Source organism: Scatophagus argus, chromosome 5, assembly GCF_020382885.2.
Source record: "Scatophagus argus isolate fScaArg1 chromosome 5, fScaArg1.pri, whole genome shotgun sequence".
Taxonomy (NCBI): domain Eukaryota; kingdom Metazoa; phylum Chordata; class Actinopteri; family Scatophagidae; genus Scatophagus; species Scatophagus argus.
Window position 1 is genome coordinate 10,996,794 of NC_058497.1, and position 21,264 is coordinate 11,018,057.

The following is a 21,264-nucleotide window of genomic DNA, read 5'->3' on the forward strand; positions in this document are numbered from 1 at the left end:
CTCTCCTTGTTAAAAACCCTCACTGTAGAACCAGCAGGATCCAACATGCCAATAAACTTTACCACTGAGACATTAACATGTCCAGTCAATGTTTCGGAACAGGACTACAATCACTCAACAAATTTACTACACTGTAAAAGAAAGAAAAATAATAGTAATAAAATAAAACATAATAATAACAATAATAATAATAATAAAACTGAACACAGCACCCTGTCCATCCACACACACATCTGTACAAAAACTTCACGGGCAGCCTAAGTCCTCATTCAGACCAAATTAGGCTTTGCAGTGAAAATGTAGTGAAAGTCCTATTCATTTTGAGTGTGTGTGATGCCTTTAATCTCCCGTGGAGCAGCCCACAGGAGATCCTGAAAAAAATGCACCCAGTGTCATGCTATGGTGGCCAGTCACATAAGTTGGTAATCAGACTGGCTGGTCAACAGTATTTTTGTTAAAGCCATTTACACTAAATTTATAAAACGACACTATAAACAAACCCTACTAGTACATGTTTCTATTATATTGTTTGGAGCCTCAAACACTTTGTACTGTCAGTGTCGCAGCAAGACACGATTTGGTCTGAATGAGGCCTAACAGCCACCAACGTGAAAAGGACCCTCCCTACCTCTAGCGATTGGCAGTCCTGCTTCTTGTTTTTCCTGCTCTTCCATGTGGCAAGGCTGGCCTGCCATACAGCTCAGCACACAGTCCCTCAAACACTAATGTGTTGTGGCATGGGTCCCTCCATATCTGACACTGCACAAATACTAGAGACAACTAATCATGATATCACTCCCCCTTCATACTCAAAACTTGGACCACTATGTGCAACATGGCCATCTGGTAGGATTAACATATCCTCTCTGAGCCAAATAAATATGGTAATGCCCTTGTCAGTAGTTCTGAAATTGAAGAAATTTATTGTATTTAAATTATTTAAAAGTTATATTCTGTCTGGTCAGCAGCTTGTATCTTGAATGGTCAGTCAGTTAGTCTGACAGTCTCTTAAATATGTCAACAAACATTGCACAATCCAGCTAGAGGTGGATGTAGTTAGCTACAGGGCCACGTGTCCCATAGCTAACTGAGCTATAGCCACAGCCAAAGATAACCACAACAAACACTAGTTAGCAGCAGCTACTTGGGTGAAATGGTGATATGCTACTCCCTATATTCATATTTTTCTGGCCATTTTTTATGAGTTGTCCCTTTAAGAATTCATGTGCTGCCATCATCAGGTCAGATTTTTAATTTGTCCAGTATTTTGGTTTATTAGATACTTAGCAAATGTCATCATGCCGACATATTATATTGTGATCACAGTGCTAAACATCAGCATATTAATATACACTCATTGTTAGCCTGCTGACATTTAACCTTTACTTTGAGCTAACCTTTAGCTCAAATATCATCAAAAAGCTTTTCAAGTGCCAGAACACTGTACAGTAGGCAGGTGGTTGAGACGAGACTTGACATCTCTAGAAGGATATCATCTTATCTTTCACTCTTGGATAGACAGCATAAATACAGTGTTCTCCAGAAATAGGAGCTTGAATGTATTTGATTGGCAAAGCATGTGGTTCTATGATGTTGTATTCCAGCAAAATTTGAGCTAGATTAAATTTAAGTGTTGGACAGCTCCTGCGCTGGCACCCCACTGCACCACTGAACAGGCTCTGTTCAAATGAAAGAGGAGGCTGTGTTGTTCATGCAGAGCCAAAGTTGGTCTGAGTGCAGCCTGAGAGTGGCCAGCGTGGTGTTTCCATTCAAAACAATTCAATTAAAGAAAACAAAACAAAACAAACAAAAACTGAGCTGTCAGTGCATGACTTGCTTTTAAAAAACACTGAAACACTGTATCTGAAGCATGACATTTTTGGCTCACTCTGAAACAGAAACTACACATTCCAGTGAAATACGATTGCCCATCCTGGTCCTCCATCTGATCAGATGCTGATCTTTACCCTCTTGTCTTCACAATGTAAACCTGGTGATCACTGTTTCACTCAAACAGGTGTCCAACGTGGTAGTTTGTTACTGTGTAATATGTAAGGGAGGACTGCAAAATGAGGACACTTGCAACAGCCAGTCCACTGGCCTGGCAAGACCCCTGGCTGTACCAAATGTAGGACAATCTGAAGATTAACCCCTTCACCCCTGTAAAATGGTTACAGATTCTGTGCTATTTTTGTATGGACAAACAAATCACACTCAGGGTATCTGATCTGCTGCTTCAGTTTTCAAACAGTTTCTTGACCCTGGTGGCAAACTGAGAGGTGTAATGTTGGCACAACACATAACTGAGCCTTTCTACCTCCCGCCATTGGCTCGAAAAGTCAAAGTCACTCTTTTGTACCTCAGCAAAAAAAATCAATGTTTTTTGTTCTGCTTTACAGAAGAAAACATTTCACACTAGAGGGTAGACAAGAGTGCAGAGATACAGCCTATAAACTCAATAGTTGAAACAAAAAATTTGAAAAATTGCCAACAGAACTGACATTTTGTTTGACACTCTATTCAATTCAATTCAGTTTATTTATATAGTGCCAATTCACAACAAAAGCTATCTCATGACACTTTCCAATTAGAGCAGGTCTAGACCAAACTCTTTAAGTTGTAATACAGAGAACCTAACATTCCCCTTGAGCAAGCACACGGCGACAGTGGCGAGGAAAAACTGCCACTCTAAACAAGTTATACTGCTAAAGAACTCTATACATGTATTACATCTGTTTCATACCTGTTTCATTTCATCTGACAGACAGGTGGAAAACAGGCCTGAAAGAAAGTGAGATAGGATTGGTGATGGGAGTAAAGAAGCCAGAAAAAGCCAGAGCCCAGTAAAGGAAGCATGGTTGGAGGGCACAGGCCCATTAGCATTGTTCTACTTAATGGTGAGCTCATTCATGCAAAGAGAGAAACAGAGAGAAGCCGAGGGGGGGGGGGGGGGGGGGGGGGGCAAGAGACAGTGAGAAAATAATTGCTGATTTACACCTGCTGTTAGAAGCCCCATCTTCCCTCTGATTAGTCTACTTCAGACATAGCCCCCTGTGCACTGATTACACGCTTACAGCATCAGACACCTGCACCACCAAGTAACAACTACAGCCCTGCTTACCATACTTGCATGAAGAGCTCCTGATTTGACACAGTTTTGTGTTTCTGACAAGGCAAAGCAAGAACGCTGCCTGTAAGATGGTAGCCATGTCCCACCAGCAATTTTGACAGCTCTCAGAACACCAGGCTGGAGTGTTGTGCCACATGGGATCACTGCTGTGTACAACTGTCTTTCTGTTCAGCACAAAGCTAGGCTGTGTAGCTTGCTGTGAATCTGCTCAAAGTTTGTGTGCCAAATGCTTGACTCTGCAGTACGAAAAGAGTGTTTTGTGTTTGTGTTGTCTAACAGACAGTTTAGAGTTCCACAGGTTAGATTTGAACCAGCTATAAAAAATGGTAGTGGTAGGCGAAGGTCAGTGTCATTTATTCAGCAAATACAGCATAACAATTCAAATGTTTAAAGAGTGGAGCACTGCAGTGGGGTATGGAAAACAATGTCAGACATTAATTATAAGCAATGGGAATAAATGCACTGCCATTGTTCCTGTCTAAATGTGCTGCTGCTTTATCTGAATTTGTGTGTTTTCAGCCATGGCTCAAGGGATGGCAATCTTAGTCTGTCCATTTGAGATGTTACAAGCAACTATCGGATGGATTGCCATGAAATTTGATCCTGACAAGATGAACTGTCAGTCATCTGGTTAAAAATGTTAATTTGCCCAATATTAAAAAATATATATATATTTATACACACAATGGCTTTCCCAGCAACCTTAGCTGCACACGTTTTTGCACTAATTAGCAAACATCAGCAAAAAAAAAATGCAGATTCCGAAAACTGATAAAATGTTGAATCTGACAATCAGCCAGGACAACAGTTGATCCTATACATAAATGTAAATATATGTACGATTTACTTTTACTTTACATTACATTACATTACATTTACATTTAATATCAGCTACTTTAAAAGTTTCACTCAAGTACTATTCGTAGGGGTGACTTAAAGTAATATTTTACTTTTACTCAAGTACTTTCAGGTAATTTTCATACTGAGGCTGACACATTAAAATAAGCTGGTGAACATGGTAACCACACTTTATGATAGATATCATGAAATTTACATTGTGAATAAGTTAGTGCTATGCATAAATGTATAAAAAGAACTAGATACCAGATGCAAATATGGCAAAAATTCAGGCCAATGATAAATGGTTGCCTTGTGCATTTGCAAAAAAAAAAAAAAGTCATCTGGGTTTACTTCATGGTCAAGCGGTTCACTGAATATATGAAAATTGCGCTCTGGTAACGTGCTGTTTAGCAGAAGCAGATTCAATCCTCTGTCAGGATGCATTCAGGCATAGTACTGTGAGCCCTACACACAGTCACTGCAGTCAGGCATATAAAACAGAATAGTCCTGAGGAGTAAAAATACACCTGTGTAGATAGATGGGTTAATTAAATTAGAAGCACACGTGTTCTGCCAGATGTGTGTGAGACAGACAGCTGAAAAACATGACTTCATTCTTGCTATCATCATTACTCATTACTGTATGATATGCCAACCAGTCAAATTACAATTTATATCCATGCCTGTCCGCACTCATATATGTGTAAGGAAAACTTTGAAGGCAGGATTAAGCGTATTTATGGTTAAATGGAAGTTATCACGATACTGACATGTATGATTCCAGTGAATAATTTCCGGTGAGTAACATACTGTCTTCACTTAGAGGCTATTTTTACAGGATTACAGAGGACACACAAAGAGCTTCATCACATGGCGCAAATACATTTGTCTGAAACTCAATAGCTGCAGAACCAGTGAGCTCGTGCTGGACTACTGCTGTATGTCAAGTAGTGTGTAAGTTCATTGAGAGAGACCTAAAACAGAGGCAAATGCAATGTATGTGTTAACATGCTTGGCCAATAAAGCTGATTCTAACAGATCTATATGATCAACACAGTTTCAACAGGATTAGCAAGATTAATGTCACCAATTCAGCATCTCAGCAGAATGAAACATAGTGACAATCTGCCCTTCTGTGTCTGAGTTATGGTGTTGAATAACTGGCAGAAAACATTATGATGTCACAGTGACACAGTGAAGTTGAACTTTGTCCTCTTGGATATAAAATGTCATCACTTCATCATTTTATCCTGCTGGATATTTGTATGAAATTTTGTCATAATTAGCATATTAATTCTTGAGTGGCTGAAAACATGTTTTGTGAGGTCACAGTGACCTTTAACCTTAATCCTCCAAAATCTAATAAGTTCATCCTTGGGTCCAAGTGAATATTTGTGTTAAATCTGAAGAAATTCCAACAAGGTGTTCCTGAGATATGAGAGCTATACAAACATCCTGCCTCTGTCCACTGTTACAACCAGCATGGAGGCCAGTAACCTAAAGAGTGTTCACTGTATTAAAAATATCAGAATTCATGATGTGTTCATACAGTTATGAGTGTGATATTCTATATTTTCTTTTGTACCATGTTTTATGAAGATGGATTTTCTTTAGTTATTGCCGATACACAACCACTTATTACAACCATAACACTGGGTATGTGCCCAACATTTGTCCACACACACGAAGATCAGTGAAGATAAATGAACCATACCACACACCTGCTTACACATCCAAGTCTCCCAAAGTACATTTTGACCTACAATTATCTTCTGCCCTACTTCAGCCTGTCCCAGGTGATTAAGCTAGAATAACTGCAGTGCATCCGAAGCAGATGTTTCTGTTGCCCTTCACCATTCATCACCTCTGTCCTTCAAAGTACGATCTGAAGTTTGATCTGCACATCTGCACAATGCTGCTGTCCATGCTTCCTATGATTTGTTACAGTGGAAAGAATTAGGGGCATTTCACATCTTATATATTTATTTCATATCTATGGATTTATTAACCACTAAACGACAGGTGTGGCATTCAGGTGAAAATTGTTCATCCAGTGGCCACTAAAAAACTTTTTATTGCTCTCTTCCTTTACAATAGCATGCATGAGTTATAGTGTGACTTTTTTTTTTTTTTACTGGGACTGCTGTGCTACATGAATAAGAAAAAAAAAACTGAAAAATGAATATTGCCATTTATCCAGAAAGTGAAAACAAATCTCCAACACCAGCACAGCCCACAGAGCATTATTTCAACCTCAGCTATTGCCAGTGTTATCAACAAAATATCCCTTCCTGTTCCTCCACCTTCCCGTTAATATTACATAAAACCACACAATGCTCCCACTCTCTTCACCATCTGTCCCATTCGTTTTTCTGTTCGACTCCAGGGTTGTGGCACCTGTTATCCAGAATGTGCTGCTGAGACAGCGATGCAGTTGCTGCTGATGAGGTGTCTCTCAGAGGCCCGCGTTCTCTCAGCAGCCTGCCATCCATTAGTGCTTTATGACCAGGTCTCTGCTTCAGCATTCCCAGCGCATGCACAAGTGTTTGCCTTTTCATTTTCCTCTCCCTCTCCCTATCCTGAGTCCCCGAGGGACGCCGGCTTGGGCACTGATGATATATTGCGGCAATTAAGTGTTGCAATCACTCCGAGACTGGGGACAAATGTTAATGGGGTGGAGCAACAGAGTGTGCCCCCATGTGGCGGGGAGGGAAAATGCTTTAGTGATGCCAGGGTTGGCTGTTTTATGATAATGTGTTTAAACAATATAAACATGAAACCTAATGATCCCCATGGAAGGACTGAGTAGGGGAAAACAGCGAAAATAGAAAAAAAGCAGCATTAAGACAAATGTTTGTCATAGTCAGCTGAAAATGTTAATGCTGGAAATGTGAAGCACAATAGATAGTGGAACCCAGCTTTATTAGTCTTTGTATCATAACTGCTGCCATGGTCATTTTATTAGTAATTGAATGACAAAATAAATTAATGTGATGAAGATGAGGACTCAGACAGCAGCAGCAAATTATGTCAAAGTATATCACAAGACAAGGAAAAACATAAACAGTTTCAATTTTGTAGTTCTTTCAAAACAATTTCCTACCGAAAATGTAGAACCTTCTTAGTTGCGGTGACAGCACATTGTCTGATATGAGTTTCAAAAATGCGCCCAGTAGTATCTGAGTCGTATGCAACATGACGTTAACAAAACAAAGTGTAGTTCTTACAGTTCAATGAAGGTCCGCAGCGCAGTGAACAGTGATGACAGCATCTTCATTCTGACTCTCTGTCCGTGATCCTACGTGGTTAGTCCAGTTTTTCTTGACCTGAAATACACAAGGACAGCTAAATGTATAAAACAGTTCATACAAACACACATACATCCACACTCTATCAGTGTCAGAATCTGCGAACAGATGGCTACATTTCTTTGAAGCCGTCTCTGTCCAGTAGTTTTCCTCCGCATCATCTGGTAGATAGATGTAAGCAATATAAAACACAGCAGTAAGTCCTCCCTTGTCCTGCACACACATAAATGAGTATCTACATTCAAACACACGCACACAAGTGAGGCACGAACAAACTACACAGATATTTAAAGTGAATGCAGGGATATGGAATATATCGAGTGATAACCACATCAGATCCTGCTTGTTGTGTTTGATGTCAGTTCAGGTAATAGAGGCAAACTGGTTCACATTTTAAGTTCACTCTATGACTCACACAAGCAAGAAGCCAAACCCTGAATACTGAATATCTTCCATTGCACAGGTGTAAAAGGCAGCCATAAAACAAAGCCAGTAGACTTAATAAGGATAATAACAGCCTCCATCAACAACATTTGCCCCTTTTACACAGACTGATGCAAAAGACTGGGTTTAAATGCACTGTGAAATTGAAATGATATTATGTTTTGTTTTTTATTTTGCTTTTAATCTGAGACTTTTCTTGACCCTCCACATATGATTTAACATAATGAAATATTGCCACTTATCTGCCTTATACAACACATGTTCATCCTGCACTAGTGATGAAGTCAAACTCTGTGATTGCTAGCTTGACCCTGCCTGTTTTGCTAATTTTATTCAATACCCTGTGTTTTTTTAGATATTATACATTATATAAATGATGTTTAAAATTACTATTGCTAATTTAAACACACAACACACAAGATCTTACAAAATCCCTTACCACAATACCTTACAATGGCTATCAAAACAAAAGCAGTTCAAAAACAGTCAGTTAGCCGCTCATGTTGTTCATTTAAACAAACCTAAAGCTTGTGTTTTTCTCTTTATATTCACATACAGGTACAGCAATCTCTCTGCTTCAGGTTATCAGTGTAATTCCAGATTATATAGTCACAACACAGCTGTCACAGTGCTATGATGAGGTCATGGCAAATTGTAATGAGGTTGCCGCACACATTAATGAAGTTATTGGGCATTCTGATTAGGTTAGAGCATACAATGATGAAGTCATTAGACTAGTGTTGATTCTTTAGTTAATTTCATACACACACACACACACACACACACACACACACACATTAATTGCTTCCTGTAGTACAATGAGGCCACATCCTCCTGGTGATTGCAGAGGATGGATACAAACTTGATTAATTCTCATTAATGCAATTTATGCAACAGCAAAGTATATTAGAACAACACAAGTCAAGATTTGAACTGGGTCGGTTTGAAAGGTGAGCAGGTGGAAAAATCAGCTCGGTTGGAGTTGTTAGGATAAGCAATCATCAGTAAGCACTCTGCTGTTACTTATGTTTACCTGTTAGGACATGTAGTCTGTTGGGGGCAACAATATGTGGGTTTTTGCCTTGGGAACCCACTGTTTGTACACTGTTTCCTAACAAAGGACAACTTTGGTTTCTTTGTAACAATGACCACAGTCATTCCCCTGCATGCTAAGAAAATGTATATATGTTCAATTAAGGTTATCTTAATTTATGTCATCTCACTATATCTTGCCACCTCACTGTAGTGGAAACTGGAAAATACACTCCAAGAAGACAAAACATTAAGATGTGTCTATGGCTGCATGTCTTAAAAGTTATCCCTGGGGATTCTGTTGCTTTTCATCAAAATTGTGAATTTGATATGAGGCTAGGCTTGGGCGATTTTTCGATTTCGATTTTAATCGCGATTTATAATTAATACGATTAGAAATTAAGACACATTCGATAACATTCGATAGCGCACGCCTTCACAAAAAAATCTCCAACGTTTTCACGGGCACGCGAGTAGCCAATCATAACTAAAAATTGACGCACGTAGCCCATCAGTTTTTGAAGAGAGCCACCACGTCACTCACATTAGGTTGTGTGTACAAACATACACACACGGCCCGCTGTGGTGGCTAACAGAACAGAAGCATCTCATCAAAGTTTGCGGCAAAGATTCTATAGCGTAGTGGTTGCAGCCACTACGGCGTGTCTCCAACCAAACAGGCAAGACTGTATAAAAATGAGCGAAAACTCGGCTGGGCAGAGTTCTGCACAGCATTTAAGCCTCAGTTCTTCCCAGGAGGAAATCGTTGAGAAGAAGGGTCAGAAGGGCTCGGCTGTCTGGAGGTACTTTGGCTATTTGAAATCGGATAAACAACAGAGCAAAGTCCTGTGTAAAATGTGTAGAAGTCACGTCCCTACTAAAACAGGAAACACCAGCAACTTATTTCAGCATTTAAAACAATATCACCCATTAGAGCACACAGAGTGCTGCCAGGTCGGTAAAGCCCCCTCGACCAGCAATAAGAGGAAGGCTGATCAACAAACCATACAGTCCGCTCTTTCCAGCGCCATGGTGTATGAAAAAACATCGAAACGACACAAAGACATCACACATGCCATCACACAATTCATCGCAAAAGGCATGCAGCCAATTTGCACTGTCGAAACAGCCGGGTTTAAAAATCTAATGAAAGTGATCGATCCTCGTTATCAACTCCCAGGCCGCAAGCACTTCTCGCAGACAGCAATCCAATTAAAAAAGAATGAAAAAATAGTGATTTCATGTATATCGTTTTATATATCGTTATCGAACATTTTGAACAAAAAAAATCGTATGATCATTTTTTCTAATATCGCCCAGCCCTATATGAGGCCCTAACAGCTTTAAACTTTTTTGGAGTTTTTGAGGCAACTGGATTATGCTAATTAAAACGCTAACTGAAATGATAATTTGTTTGCTAGGACCATGACATCAGGTGAATATCGAACATGTTATGTTGTTATGTTGAACATTGCTAAATTATTCTGCATTCAAATTATCACACAGGAATTTGGGGGATATTCCAGAAGAGAAAAACTATACTCAGTGCACAGAGAATGGGAAGAAATGGAGATTAATACGAGACCAGAAGCTCATTTTTGTCCTGGGGCTCTGAGAGTAGAACAAGATGCTTTGAAGCTTTGAACCCACAGAAAGCATACATGTTACATCAGTGTCTCTTCCTGCAAATGACTACTTTTGAAAACATAGTATTGCACCCTTTAACATCATCATCAACAGCCAAGGTACAAAGAGAACAAACTTCTTTTACTCCAAAGAACATGCCTCATTTCGTCTTTACCAGTACTGGGTGGTGGTGCTACAATGCATCCGCATGCTCTCAACAGCAAATGAAATATGATTCGACAAACACCTTAGCCTCAGACAAGACAATCAGCACACAGACAGAGAGGCCCTAATTGGCCCCTTTAGCCGGTGTCTTTACGGCACAGACAAAAAGAAAACAACAAAAACAAAGAAAAATAAAAAATAAAAACAGATTTGAGTGGTTTATCCATGTGCAACAAGTGAGGAACTGATTTATGTTGCTTTATTGATCCCTGCAGGATTTTTTCTCATTGTAGTGTACGCAACAACACTGGAATTTGTGAATTTGTTGAATCGTCACCCATAGCTTTCATTTTCTACATATCAGATTTGTTTGCAAACAGAAGCTTGTTCATACGTCTGCTAGTTATGGAGCAATATTGATATTCATTTGGAGTTATGTTTCTGTCCAGTATTCACTCTTTTAGATCAGTTTGGTCTTGACAAACTCCTGTGGGAAATATTTGGCTCTTTAGCTGCTCATTTCTCCACTATGTTCATCAGCTAGTCTCTAACTTTGTTGTTCAGCCATTTGGTGGTGAGGATGTAGTGCTCAGTGGGTTTTTTTTCTCAAAAACAGCTGATTGCTGTGGTAGGAAATAATGTTATGAGACCAAACCAAAAACTAAAAAGAGAAACAGTGAGCTGAAACTCAATAATAAGCCTTGTAAAGCTCTGTTCATCACATCAAGCAACTCATTTTTACAAAAGTTCTCTAAAGATCCCTCCAGTTGAGCTGCTTAATTGTCAAAATGGAATCTGAAAAATACTCTTGGCACAAACACAGATCACAACATCTGGCTTAAGTTGGAATGGATGAGACAAAATACACAGAAGACTCATCAAAATTAAAAAAAAAAAAAAAAATCATTATTATAGAGTGATATAGATTTCACTTGTTGTGTGTCCCAAATTCCTTGCCCTTTATGTTAATTTTTTTTCCCCCACAGCAAGGCAGAAGTCAAGGTGAAATAAGGTTAATGAGCTACTTCAGCATCTGAAGTCACCTCCCACAATATTGACAAGTGCTGTTATTCACGTCATGACTTTCACACATCACAGCTGTGACACCCTCAGTGTCTCAGGTGTTATATTGCAGCGGCACAACAGGATATCTAGATCATGCTGAGAAGAAAAGGAATTGCCAATAACTTGGAGAACCACATGGGTGGGAATTGTCACATGAGCCTCTACAATACAAAGGTTATCATAAATGTTAATATCAAAGTGATTATAGTGAACTTATTTCACACAGTAAGAATTATCCTAATATAAGATTTATATCAAAGATCTTCCCATCAGGTCTGAAGAGGGTGAAGGAAGTGGATCGAGGTGAAAGGAGCCAAGGGTGCACTGAGACTTCGGTGAGCTTCACTTGTTCTGCCTTTTCATTAGGAACAGGAAAATCAGGATGGCAGCTCGGCATCACAGAATGAGCCACATGGCCCTTCAGGCAGTTTTTGTGCAGGTTGGACTTCAGTATGGTGCCCGGTTTCTCAACAGTACCTGCCAACAAGAGTCTCTTCTCTTCCTAAATTAAAGCAATTCTCCTTTTTCTGCCATTATGTTTGAGTTGACGAAAACCAGGAAAACAATAAGGCATATAGTGAGAAGTGGCAGCCACTGACAGTCCAGTGAGGAAGCTCCCCTCTTGCTTTGTAACCTCCGACGATTCGACTTCTCCATCTTGATTAAGTTCCATAACCACTACGCTTTTCTTCCCTTTGCACCATTGGTGAGCTGACTCGTGTCCACCTCCCAGGTGACATTATCTGTTCAGTCAATCAAAACTGAACCTCTTTAAACTCTGCATGTGCACAATACTGAGAAATATTATTACAGTAAAAGGTACTTTGTATTAATCACTGGGCTTTCATCACTGCAGCCTTTAACTGGTATTTAACAAATGAAAAGTCACTGAAAAAAGTTTTATTTCTGCCAATAGTTCAATTAATTTAAAGCAGAAAGGAAACTAGTCATTCATATCCCATCTTACTGTTTTACCTGTAAATACCGTACATCAGTTGAATTGTAGCCATGTTGATAGTTACCCACCAAGCTGCTCTATTAAAGCAATAATAAGTCTTAGTGCCTTGTCTCAGTGGCTGAAAATTGGTCTGACACAGGATGCTTCAGAGGGACAATCTAACACTGATTTTCACATTGGATGCTAGCATTTAATCAGTGACGTCCTGAGCACAAACCTCTCTTATGAGTGTCCACACTTAGAGCTTCCTGTAACTACTTGTTCAGCAGGATTATAATTGGCAACAAGCTAAAATCTTCTCAGGTTGTCTGCAAGAGACAAAGTGGCTGCAGGACGGGGGAGCAGGGAGATGTTGTCAAGCAAATGAGTCATCAGGAGGAATAACTTGTACAGGGAGTCCAAGATTTGCCTGTCGGTTTGGAAGAGAATATAAATGTGTATGTGGATTGTGAGTTTGTGCAAACGTGTGAGTGACAAAGACACGAAGAGAGCTGAAGAATCGCTGCTTGTTCCGTAAATCTGAAAGTCTGTTGCCCCTCAGATTTGGGCATACTGGATACTGTCTCTCATTAATGATTTGTTAAAGGCTCATTATTGAATTTAGGGTTTAGAGTCACTGAGAAAGTCTTATCTGTGAGAGGCCCAGACTAAACACTGGATCTACTATAGCTGCTTTCCATTACTGCTATATATGAGTAAACAAAGCACAACTAAATAAATAAAGTGATCACTAGTTTCCCATTCCTGCGACCACAAGTGAAACAAAAATATTAAGGGTTGGAAATAACAGAAACATAATGTGAGAGGTCAAGTAACAGAGAGTTCTGAGCTGTATGAACAGTCTGTGATGATCATCACTGTGAACCAACAGCTCACGCTTCCACCAAAAGAAAAAAAAAAAAGCAAAAAGAAGAGGAGGAAGAATGATGACACCAGAGGGAAAGAGGAGGAGCAAAGACAAATGCACTGACATTTCCCACCCATCAGCATGGTCCACGGAGTGTGTGCTCTCTCTGCCCACAGACACTCCTGCTCATGGTCAAGGTGTGCAGCGATGTGGAACATAGAAATGGGCATATGTTTACAGAGCAACTCAAGGTAACAAGGCAAAGGGCAAATTTTTGAAGAAGTGTGGCCCAAAGCAGGTTTTAGGTTTCTTAACTCATCACGAATGACAGGACATGCTTCAAAGTCAAAGCCCTGGTAAAATAAACATGGCAAGTAGCAAATTTATTCATGTACATACACCAGGAGTGAAGAGTAGATCACCCGTTCCACCCGTTCCAGCGTTCCACCCGACATGCCGATGGGTTATTTTGAATCCCTCATGTAAAAAAATCCTCCTGCAGTAAATTAAAACCATAACTGTACACTCGTTGCATTGTGAAACAGTTGAGGGGATGTGTGGGTGTTTCTATTCAGGCTAATGGCAGATGTTAATAGGTACAGTGACTCTGTGCCTGCACGCAGATGTGAGATGTGGCTGCTGAAATGCTAGCTGCTCAGTCACCTACACGTATGCTAAATGTTGCTGCATTCAGTGACTCCACATAAAGGTGCTGCAGGGGGGACATGACGCCCTGATGATCAGATTGAACTGGCACTTTATTTCGCTTCATTCCTTCAGCCTGACACTGTGCTCATGTTAATCCCTTTTACCTCACCAATTAGAACGTGAAACGACGATCTTTTGTACATAGATCAAAAATACATTGTTAAATCTTAAAGTAGCCTGTGCTGCTGCTTTGATCTCATAAACGTTCATCACTCAGTCACTTTTCAGGGACAACGTCCCTGTTGCTAATCCTGCATACAAAAGGTCTGATTTGTTGACCATCTCTCTAAACAGCAGAAACACCCTTCAATGAGCACAACACCAGACTGTCAGCATTCGAATCGCTGAACAAACTGGGGGGTGTGGGCAGTGACTCAGAGGTCATAAATGCACAACTAGTCTGTTTTAGTTTGGATCAATAAACGACACTGCCTCCACAGCAGCATGTTAAGATTTTTGGTGGGTAAGAAATTGATCTTAGCTCTCTGGAGAACCTCTGATTTAGTTTAAGATCATTTTTATTAGATGGAAATAAGGACTATGGAGATGTTGCTTTTTCTTTTTGAAATTACTTGTAGAGGAGAAGCAGAGCAGCCTCCCAACAAGAGTCACAACTATAGTGTTAAACATGAAGCACATTACCTGCTGAGTGCGCATTGAGCGAGTGTACCTATACAGTGCATGATGGTGATGTGACAGCTGCACTGTAGGTGAGGGGTGACATTATTTAAACACACTGTTCTTTTTCTTTACAGTGACAGACTGTCTGCAGATGAATATCCATCAAAACCTCAGTTTCTTCTTATCGCTGCTTGTCCTTTTTTTTACCTCATCTCTTATATATTTGATAGCAGAGTGTGTCTTTGATTCCATGTGCTTCCATGTGCCCAGCTCGCCTGGCTGGCACAGAGAATACTGTATTGAATAAAGAGATTTCTAAATGGGGCTATTGATTTTGTGTCTGCCTTTCTGCTTATGGTTTCCGCTGTTCTGAGGGATGAAACATACCGAGAATGTTTGTTTTTCTCTTACTCCTATAACTGTGCTATGTGTTCTTTCATTTACAGTAGCAGAACTTGACATTTTAGGCATAGGCACATCAGTACATGCATTGGCAAAGAGAGGTTCAATTGGAGAAAATTTCCTTAAGCAAAGGTGTTGAACATCATAATTTCTAACTCAGGTTTTGATTCAGTGACATGCATGATATTATATATGTATAATATCATACATGTCACTGTATGTATGTATGATATTACACTTGTGCCATACTTTGGACGTGAGAGAGGATGCTCAAACTGTGCGTTGGAAGGATGAACATTTAAAAGTCTGTCCTTTCTTTTTAAAGAACTGTTTTCCTATGTGTGTATTTGTCTCACTGGCAAGGCGCAATGCTTAACAGGATACACAGATTTGATTGGCTGAGTAGCATCATGTGAGATGTGTTACAATGCATGCAACTGGTCAGTGAGTTTCCAAGACTATAACTACTGTGCTGATCAAAATAGTAAAAAGAAAAAAAAAAGAAAAAAAAACCCACAAAATTCTCAATTCTCAAAAATGCTTGTCCCGGTCTGGATCTGGACTGTGGTTCCCTTAGTGACCTCAGTGGGAATGGAAATGGTTGCAGGTTAACAAGAGTGAAACATTTTGGTCAGTTTCCCTCTTTCCCTCTCAAATAGCCTAATGCCTGAGTGCTTGCAAAAGAGAAAAACAACACCCATCTGTCCTCTACTTTATTTCCCAGATTATGGTTTTGAATATCTTGCAGTTACAAATATGTAGTTGGGGATGTCAGCTGTTTCCCACAAGAACAAAGCAGCTCACTGAGGCTCATCACAGGCCACTCATCACCAAGGTTCCAGCACTCAAAAGACTGAGAGCCACTGTTTTAAGGAACCAACAACAGCAGCCGCAGCAGAAATGATGCATGATCTATGAAGGATGGTGGCCTTTTCAGTTGTGTCTGACACAGCCGTGCACTCATGAAGTCCTTTGTATCAGGAGCAAATGCTGACTGTAACCACAAATGTTTCTTTTAACACCCTGACTCACACAAGCCCTGTGTTTGGTTCGTCTATTTTTCTGTGTGCCTCTGCTTCTTTATCTCTTCTCCCACTTGTGTTTCGCTCCCAGCCCACTCTCTCAGTGGGGAGGAGGGACAGACGCTGCTTAGCTAATGCTCCTGCTGGCTCGGTGTTAGTTTTAGTGTCAATTTTTACTTACAACTGCAAATGAACTAACAAATGGCCATTATTTAAGATTTAACCAGATCTCAGCATCTCTGGCTCATGGTGGGCTGTCAGGAGAACTTGACACGTAACTAAACAGGTGGTCTGAAAAGGACACTGCTGCTCAAGTCAAGTCAAGTCAGTTTCTACTTGAAAGAAACTTTGCACTTTCCTCAATCAGGGACACAAACTGCTTTTGCTGTGCTGCTACAAGGGCTGCTATGGTGACAAGTAGTACTTGTCATAAAAGCAAGTCATAGCTGTCTCTTCCAGGGATATGTTCATAAAGTAAGGTTCTTGAACATGAAAAGCCATTGAATGTGTGACTTTCCTCTCTGTTTGTTTCCGTGCCCCAGTTTATCCAATATGACATGAACTAGATATGTCCTACAGAGACTCCTGAAAAATGGATCTCTCTGATTCTGCATAAACTAAAATCGACACTGAATTACTAATGTCTTTTTATTGTCACTGGGACGGAAACAAACATGTTGAATGCATTTGATTGAACAAAACAAAAAAAAAAAACATTACAAAACATGGTCTTACTGCTGCAGTGCTACTTCTTAGAGTACATTACCACCCTGACTTTCCCCTGCGGTAGTATACAGTCGTACTCATGGGGTGCATGTGTGCACATTCTTTCTCTCACTGTGATGTGTGAAAAGAGCTGACAGGGTGAAAGAGGGTATAGATGCTGTAACTGGTCTTGCTTACAAACACCTCTAACACTGGGCGGTCACTTATGCAACACTGTGGTGTGTGTGTGTGCGTGCCCTTCAAAAGACATACTTTGCAGAGACTGTGTGATTGTGTACATCTAAGTGTCTTAGTTTAAACTTCCTAAACATGATGATTACCCACTATTTGTAGACGACTGTCCAGCACCAACTCCCCTTTGAGGTAAGGGCCCTTCACGCCAGCATGATTTTAACACGTCACTTTTCCTTTCTCTATGGGATTCTGACCTTTCAAATAAACAGGGAATCTGCATGAGGTTCAGCCACTTGAATCACACTATGTTTTAGAGAAGAACAACAACAGTGACAATGATGCTAAGCAGATGTAGCCATTACTGTGATCATGAGTTAGCTGTACATCTAGTACAGGAGTGCTAAGTCAAAGTTCTGGGGGGCAGAACTGCTGCCATTTTATTGAAAACGCAGGATTTTGTCCAGATTAATTCAGCCAGTGTAGTCCATCTCAGGTTAGTCATGTTCCCCTTAATTCAGCCTCACACTGCGCACTTCAGCGTGTTTCTTTCTGGTAAATGTTTTAAAATACATTGGATCGCCTTAGAAAAATTACAAGTAAGAATGAATGTTGGAGCAAGTGCAAACAGACCTTTTAATCACTGAAACAAGCCAAGTGATTGTTTTGAGAGCTCCAAGGTGGATGCTAATACTTTAAACCAAGCTTGAAAAAGACAATGAAAGTTGTAGCAGATTTACAGATCTACATCCCTGAAACACATTTTTGCATGTTTTTGCACAAAAAAGTAAAAAAAGTCTATACTGTTTTAAATATTCATTTTAACTCCGGAAACTCAGTTGATCCAGTCAAGAAACATTTATTTCTGTGTCTACCTGTCTGAGTCACCTCAGACACATGTATGTACATATTCTTGTTGTGTCTCAAACACACACACTTGTTTGTTTGTAAAGGTCTGGTCTAACAAATGTGTGAATGTGTGTGTGTGTGTGTGTGTGTAGATGGATGGGTGGGTGAGTGTCTCTCTGTCTAATGTGGCCTGTCAGGTGTGACCAAGCAGAGCCCACTGGGAGAGGACTGAGGTGACTCAGAAGGACACAGTAGTCTTGTTTCTACTGCTGGAAAAGGGCAGGGTTTGGACAGAAGACAACATGAGAGACACATGATCGAGATGGTGTGTGTGTGTGTGCATGTGTGAGAGAGGAGAACCGGAGGGCCTCCATCACTGCACTCATTCAAAGAATTCCTCTGGCCTTTAAGCTGCTGTCCACACTAATACAAATGTATTTGACACTCTGGCCGGGCTGTTTTCTGTGTGTATCTGCTGGCAGGGGAACAGGAAACAAAACTGTGGGTTTGACATTTAGGGTTTTCTTCTTCCTCCCCTGGAGGTGTAACTGTAATTAATGTGTTTTGCTCCAGCAGTTTACAAGCAATATTTGTGTGCAAAATTGCGAGCTTATTTCTCACAGCTGTGTGTGACACTGTGCTGTATGTGCACACACATGCTCTTGTGGCGTGTGTGTTTTTGCACGGCTGCAGTCGGTCTATTTATAGCACAACCTGATGATGTATTTATCTGCCGGTTATAGTCATGGGGCTCAAGTGGGACTGGTCCATGAGGCACTTAGGAATAGACAAAGCCTCAGCACAATGCTCCAATCAGGGGGGCAATCGAAAAAAACTGAATACAGGATGGAGGGGTATTTCGTTGTCTGTCAATTTCACCTTCAGTTACACTCTGTGAATCCAGGATGTGTTTCAGTTGCATTTATTTTGCAACTGAAATTTTCTGTCTCACATCCATTGAATGGAACAGATTTTTTATTTTAACCAAAGCATCTGTCTACACTGGCTGTGTTTTGGTAACATGTAACTGCAGCCCAAAGAATCTTTTTTTTTTTTTTTTTAGGTTCAAAGTCTATTTTCGTAGAGTGTCTTTCAGAAGGTAATATGTACTGAGTGTAATATTCAGCCCCGATTGACTCAGCCAGTGATTCTTCCAGGCAAATATTTTAAAAGGCACTGAATATCATTAGAAATATTACAAGTGAGATAAATGTTGGAGCAAGTGCAAAAGGAACTTTTTAAATCGCTTTGTAGTACAAATTGTGCCAAGCTAATTGATTGATTGGAGAGCTCCAAGGTGGCTGCTAGTAACTTTAAATCAAGCTTGAAAAGGCTGCTGAAAGTTGTAGCAGATTTACAGATCTACATCTCTGAAACACATTTAGTGTTTTGGCACATGCATGGAGCTGAAACTCAGTCACACAGTTCTGAACAGATAGGTGTGGACAGCTGGACAGTAAGTGCAAACCCTACATATACATCAAATTAGCACTGATGTTATGTGGTGCAACGAACAGCAGCAGCTAAGTGAGTGAATTTCTGGATGTAATCACTGAAGGGGGGGGGGTGTATAATATAAAATGTAATAGTTTGCCCTTTTCCAGCTCTTCCTGAGCTCCGCAAACAGCAGCTGTTAAAAGGAGCCTCAGCAGGTCTGAGCCTCCACGCCTGCCAGGGTTCATCAGTGTTTTCAGGCATGACTGAAATTATCTCAATGATGAGTCAGGGAACTGTTGCTTTGTCTGTAACCTTGTGTCTCACCTTGTGTTTAGAATGAATTACTAAGTCGCTCTTTCAAATGTGCTCCAAATCCATAACAAATAGTTCAAGGTAATTATAATTAGCAGCAATTTTTATTCTTTTTCCTGTACTGTTCCTGAACTACTCACAGCAACATTTTCTCTAATTTTCTTTCTTTCATCTACACCTGTCACAGACCATCTTTTCTTTCTCCCCTCCTCCCTCCATGCATTTGTTTTAGCCTTCTTTAATGGACCCTTGCATTATTTACATCTATGGGCTATTTTCAGACACCCTCAATTATGTACATACAGCCTCTAAATGAAGCCTGGCAGTACCCGGAAAGTGTTTGATAGCTTTACTGATCCCTTGCACGTGTGTGCAATCCCAGAAAGTACATATGCAGACAGCACAGCGGCTTTTCCTTTTGTACTCTCTCTGGACAGATGTGTGGCACTGGGTATATGAATAAATGTAGAGTAAATCAATGTGTGTGTGTGTGTTTGTGTGCGCGCAGTATGTAAATATTTGTGTATCTATATACGCATGTACCTGGCAGCCTGATGCCATGTGTTCCAGTAATACTGTAGAGATCAATTGTCTCCGTGTCCATTAGTGAAGCGGTCTGACCCTTTGGGATAAGCATGGAAGCGGATGCCAGTACTACAGCAGCCCAGCACAGCAAGCGCTCTCATCCATTTAATCCCTGTCTGCTCCTTTCTCTCTCTCACTCACTCTCTCCTTATGTTTCACCCTTTCCTCACCCTCTTACATTTTGTATCATAGCACATTTATTCCCCTCCGAGCTTTGTGCCCTCTCTTACACAGATTAAATGCTCTTAGTCCGCTGAACAGCATAGGCTTTTAACTTACACATGAATACAGAGATGAATACAGTGCAATGTACTATCAATGAGCAGATATAAGAGTTAAAGGTCTTGCTTGTCATTTCTTAACAGGATGCAAAAAAAGATGAATCGCATCACTGGAACATCTGCTGTGACAGTGAGGTTGATAAACCCGACTGTGGCACAATACAGCTGAAGTATGCCTTTTCATAAAAGATAAAGTACACATGTGGTGCATCATCATGTTCGTCGTTTACTATTTACAAAGCACAAATGATTTGTTTTTTTGAAAAAATGAGTGATCTATTTAACTCTCGTGAACAGTGATGATACTTGAAGGCAGTTTTTTAACTACAATTAAATGCTCTATTATGTTCAGCTAGTTGCTAATAGTCTACCATTTAGTGCTGGACAGGTAGCGTTCATTATTTACCAGTGTATTTGGTAAAAACTGCTGCCTACTGCTGCTGTAAACAATGTTGATGACAGCAGTGAGAACAGACCAAAACAGTGAAGGTGCAGGCCAGAAATGAAAAATGATAAGCTAAAAAACAACAGTCTCAGCTGAGGGAACTCTAGAGTGTGGTTATAAATCTATATGTTTATCTCTACAGGTAGCCTCTTTTTGATGAAGAATTTTATTTAATCCATTACATTGTATGCTGTGTTTCATTTTTCTAGGAACTTGATTGACAAAAAAAATAACCTCCAACAAAGAAAAGTGCAATGTAAAAGTCCTTAAAGTCCGAGCTCCAAGTTGAA

General features: G+C 40.2%; 1 protein-coding gene across 3 annotated transcripts in view; it reads right to left on the reverse strand.

The window, feature by feature from the left end:
- Positions 1-21,264, reverse strand: part of LOC124059013 (SPHK1 interactor, AKAP domain containing) — a 107,331-nt gene that overhangs the window by 40,036 nt on the left and 46,031 nt on the right. For all 3 annotated transcript variants that reach the window (XM_046388703.1, XM_046388705.1, XM_046388702.1), the window contains exon 2: positions 7,198-7,296. In XM_046388703.1, the coding sequence (XP_046244659.1) occupies positions 7,198-7,247 (50 nt within the window). In that variant the 5' untranslated portion in view covers positions 7,248-7,296. The remainder of the gene's footprint in view (positions 1-7,197; positions 7,297-21,264) is intronic.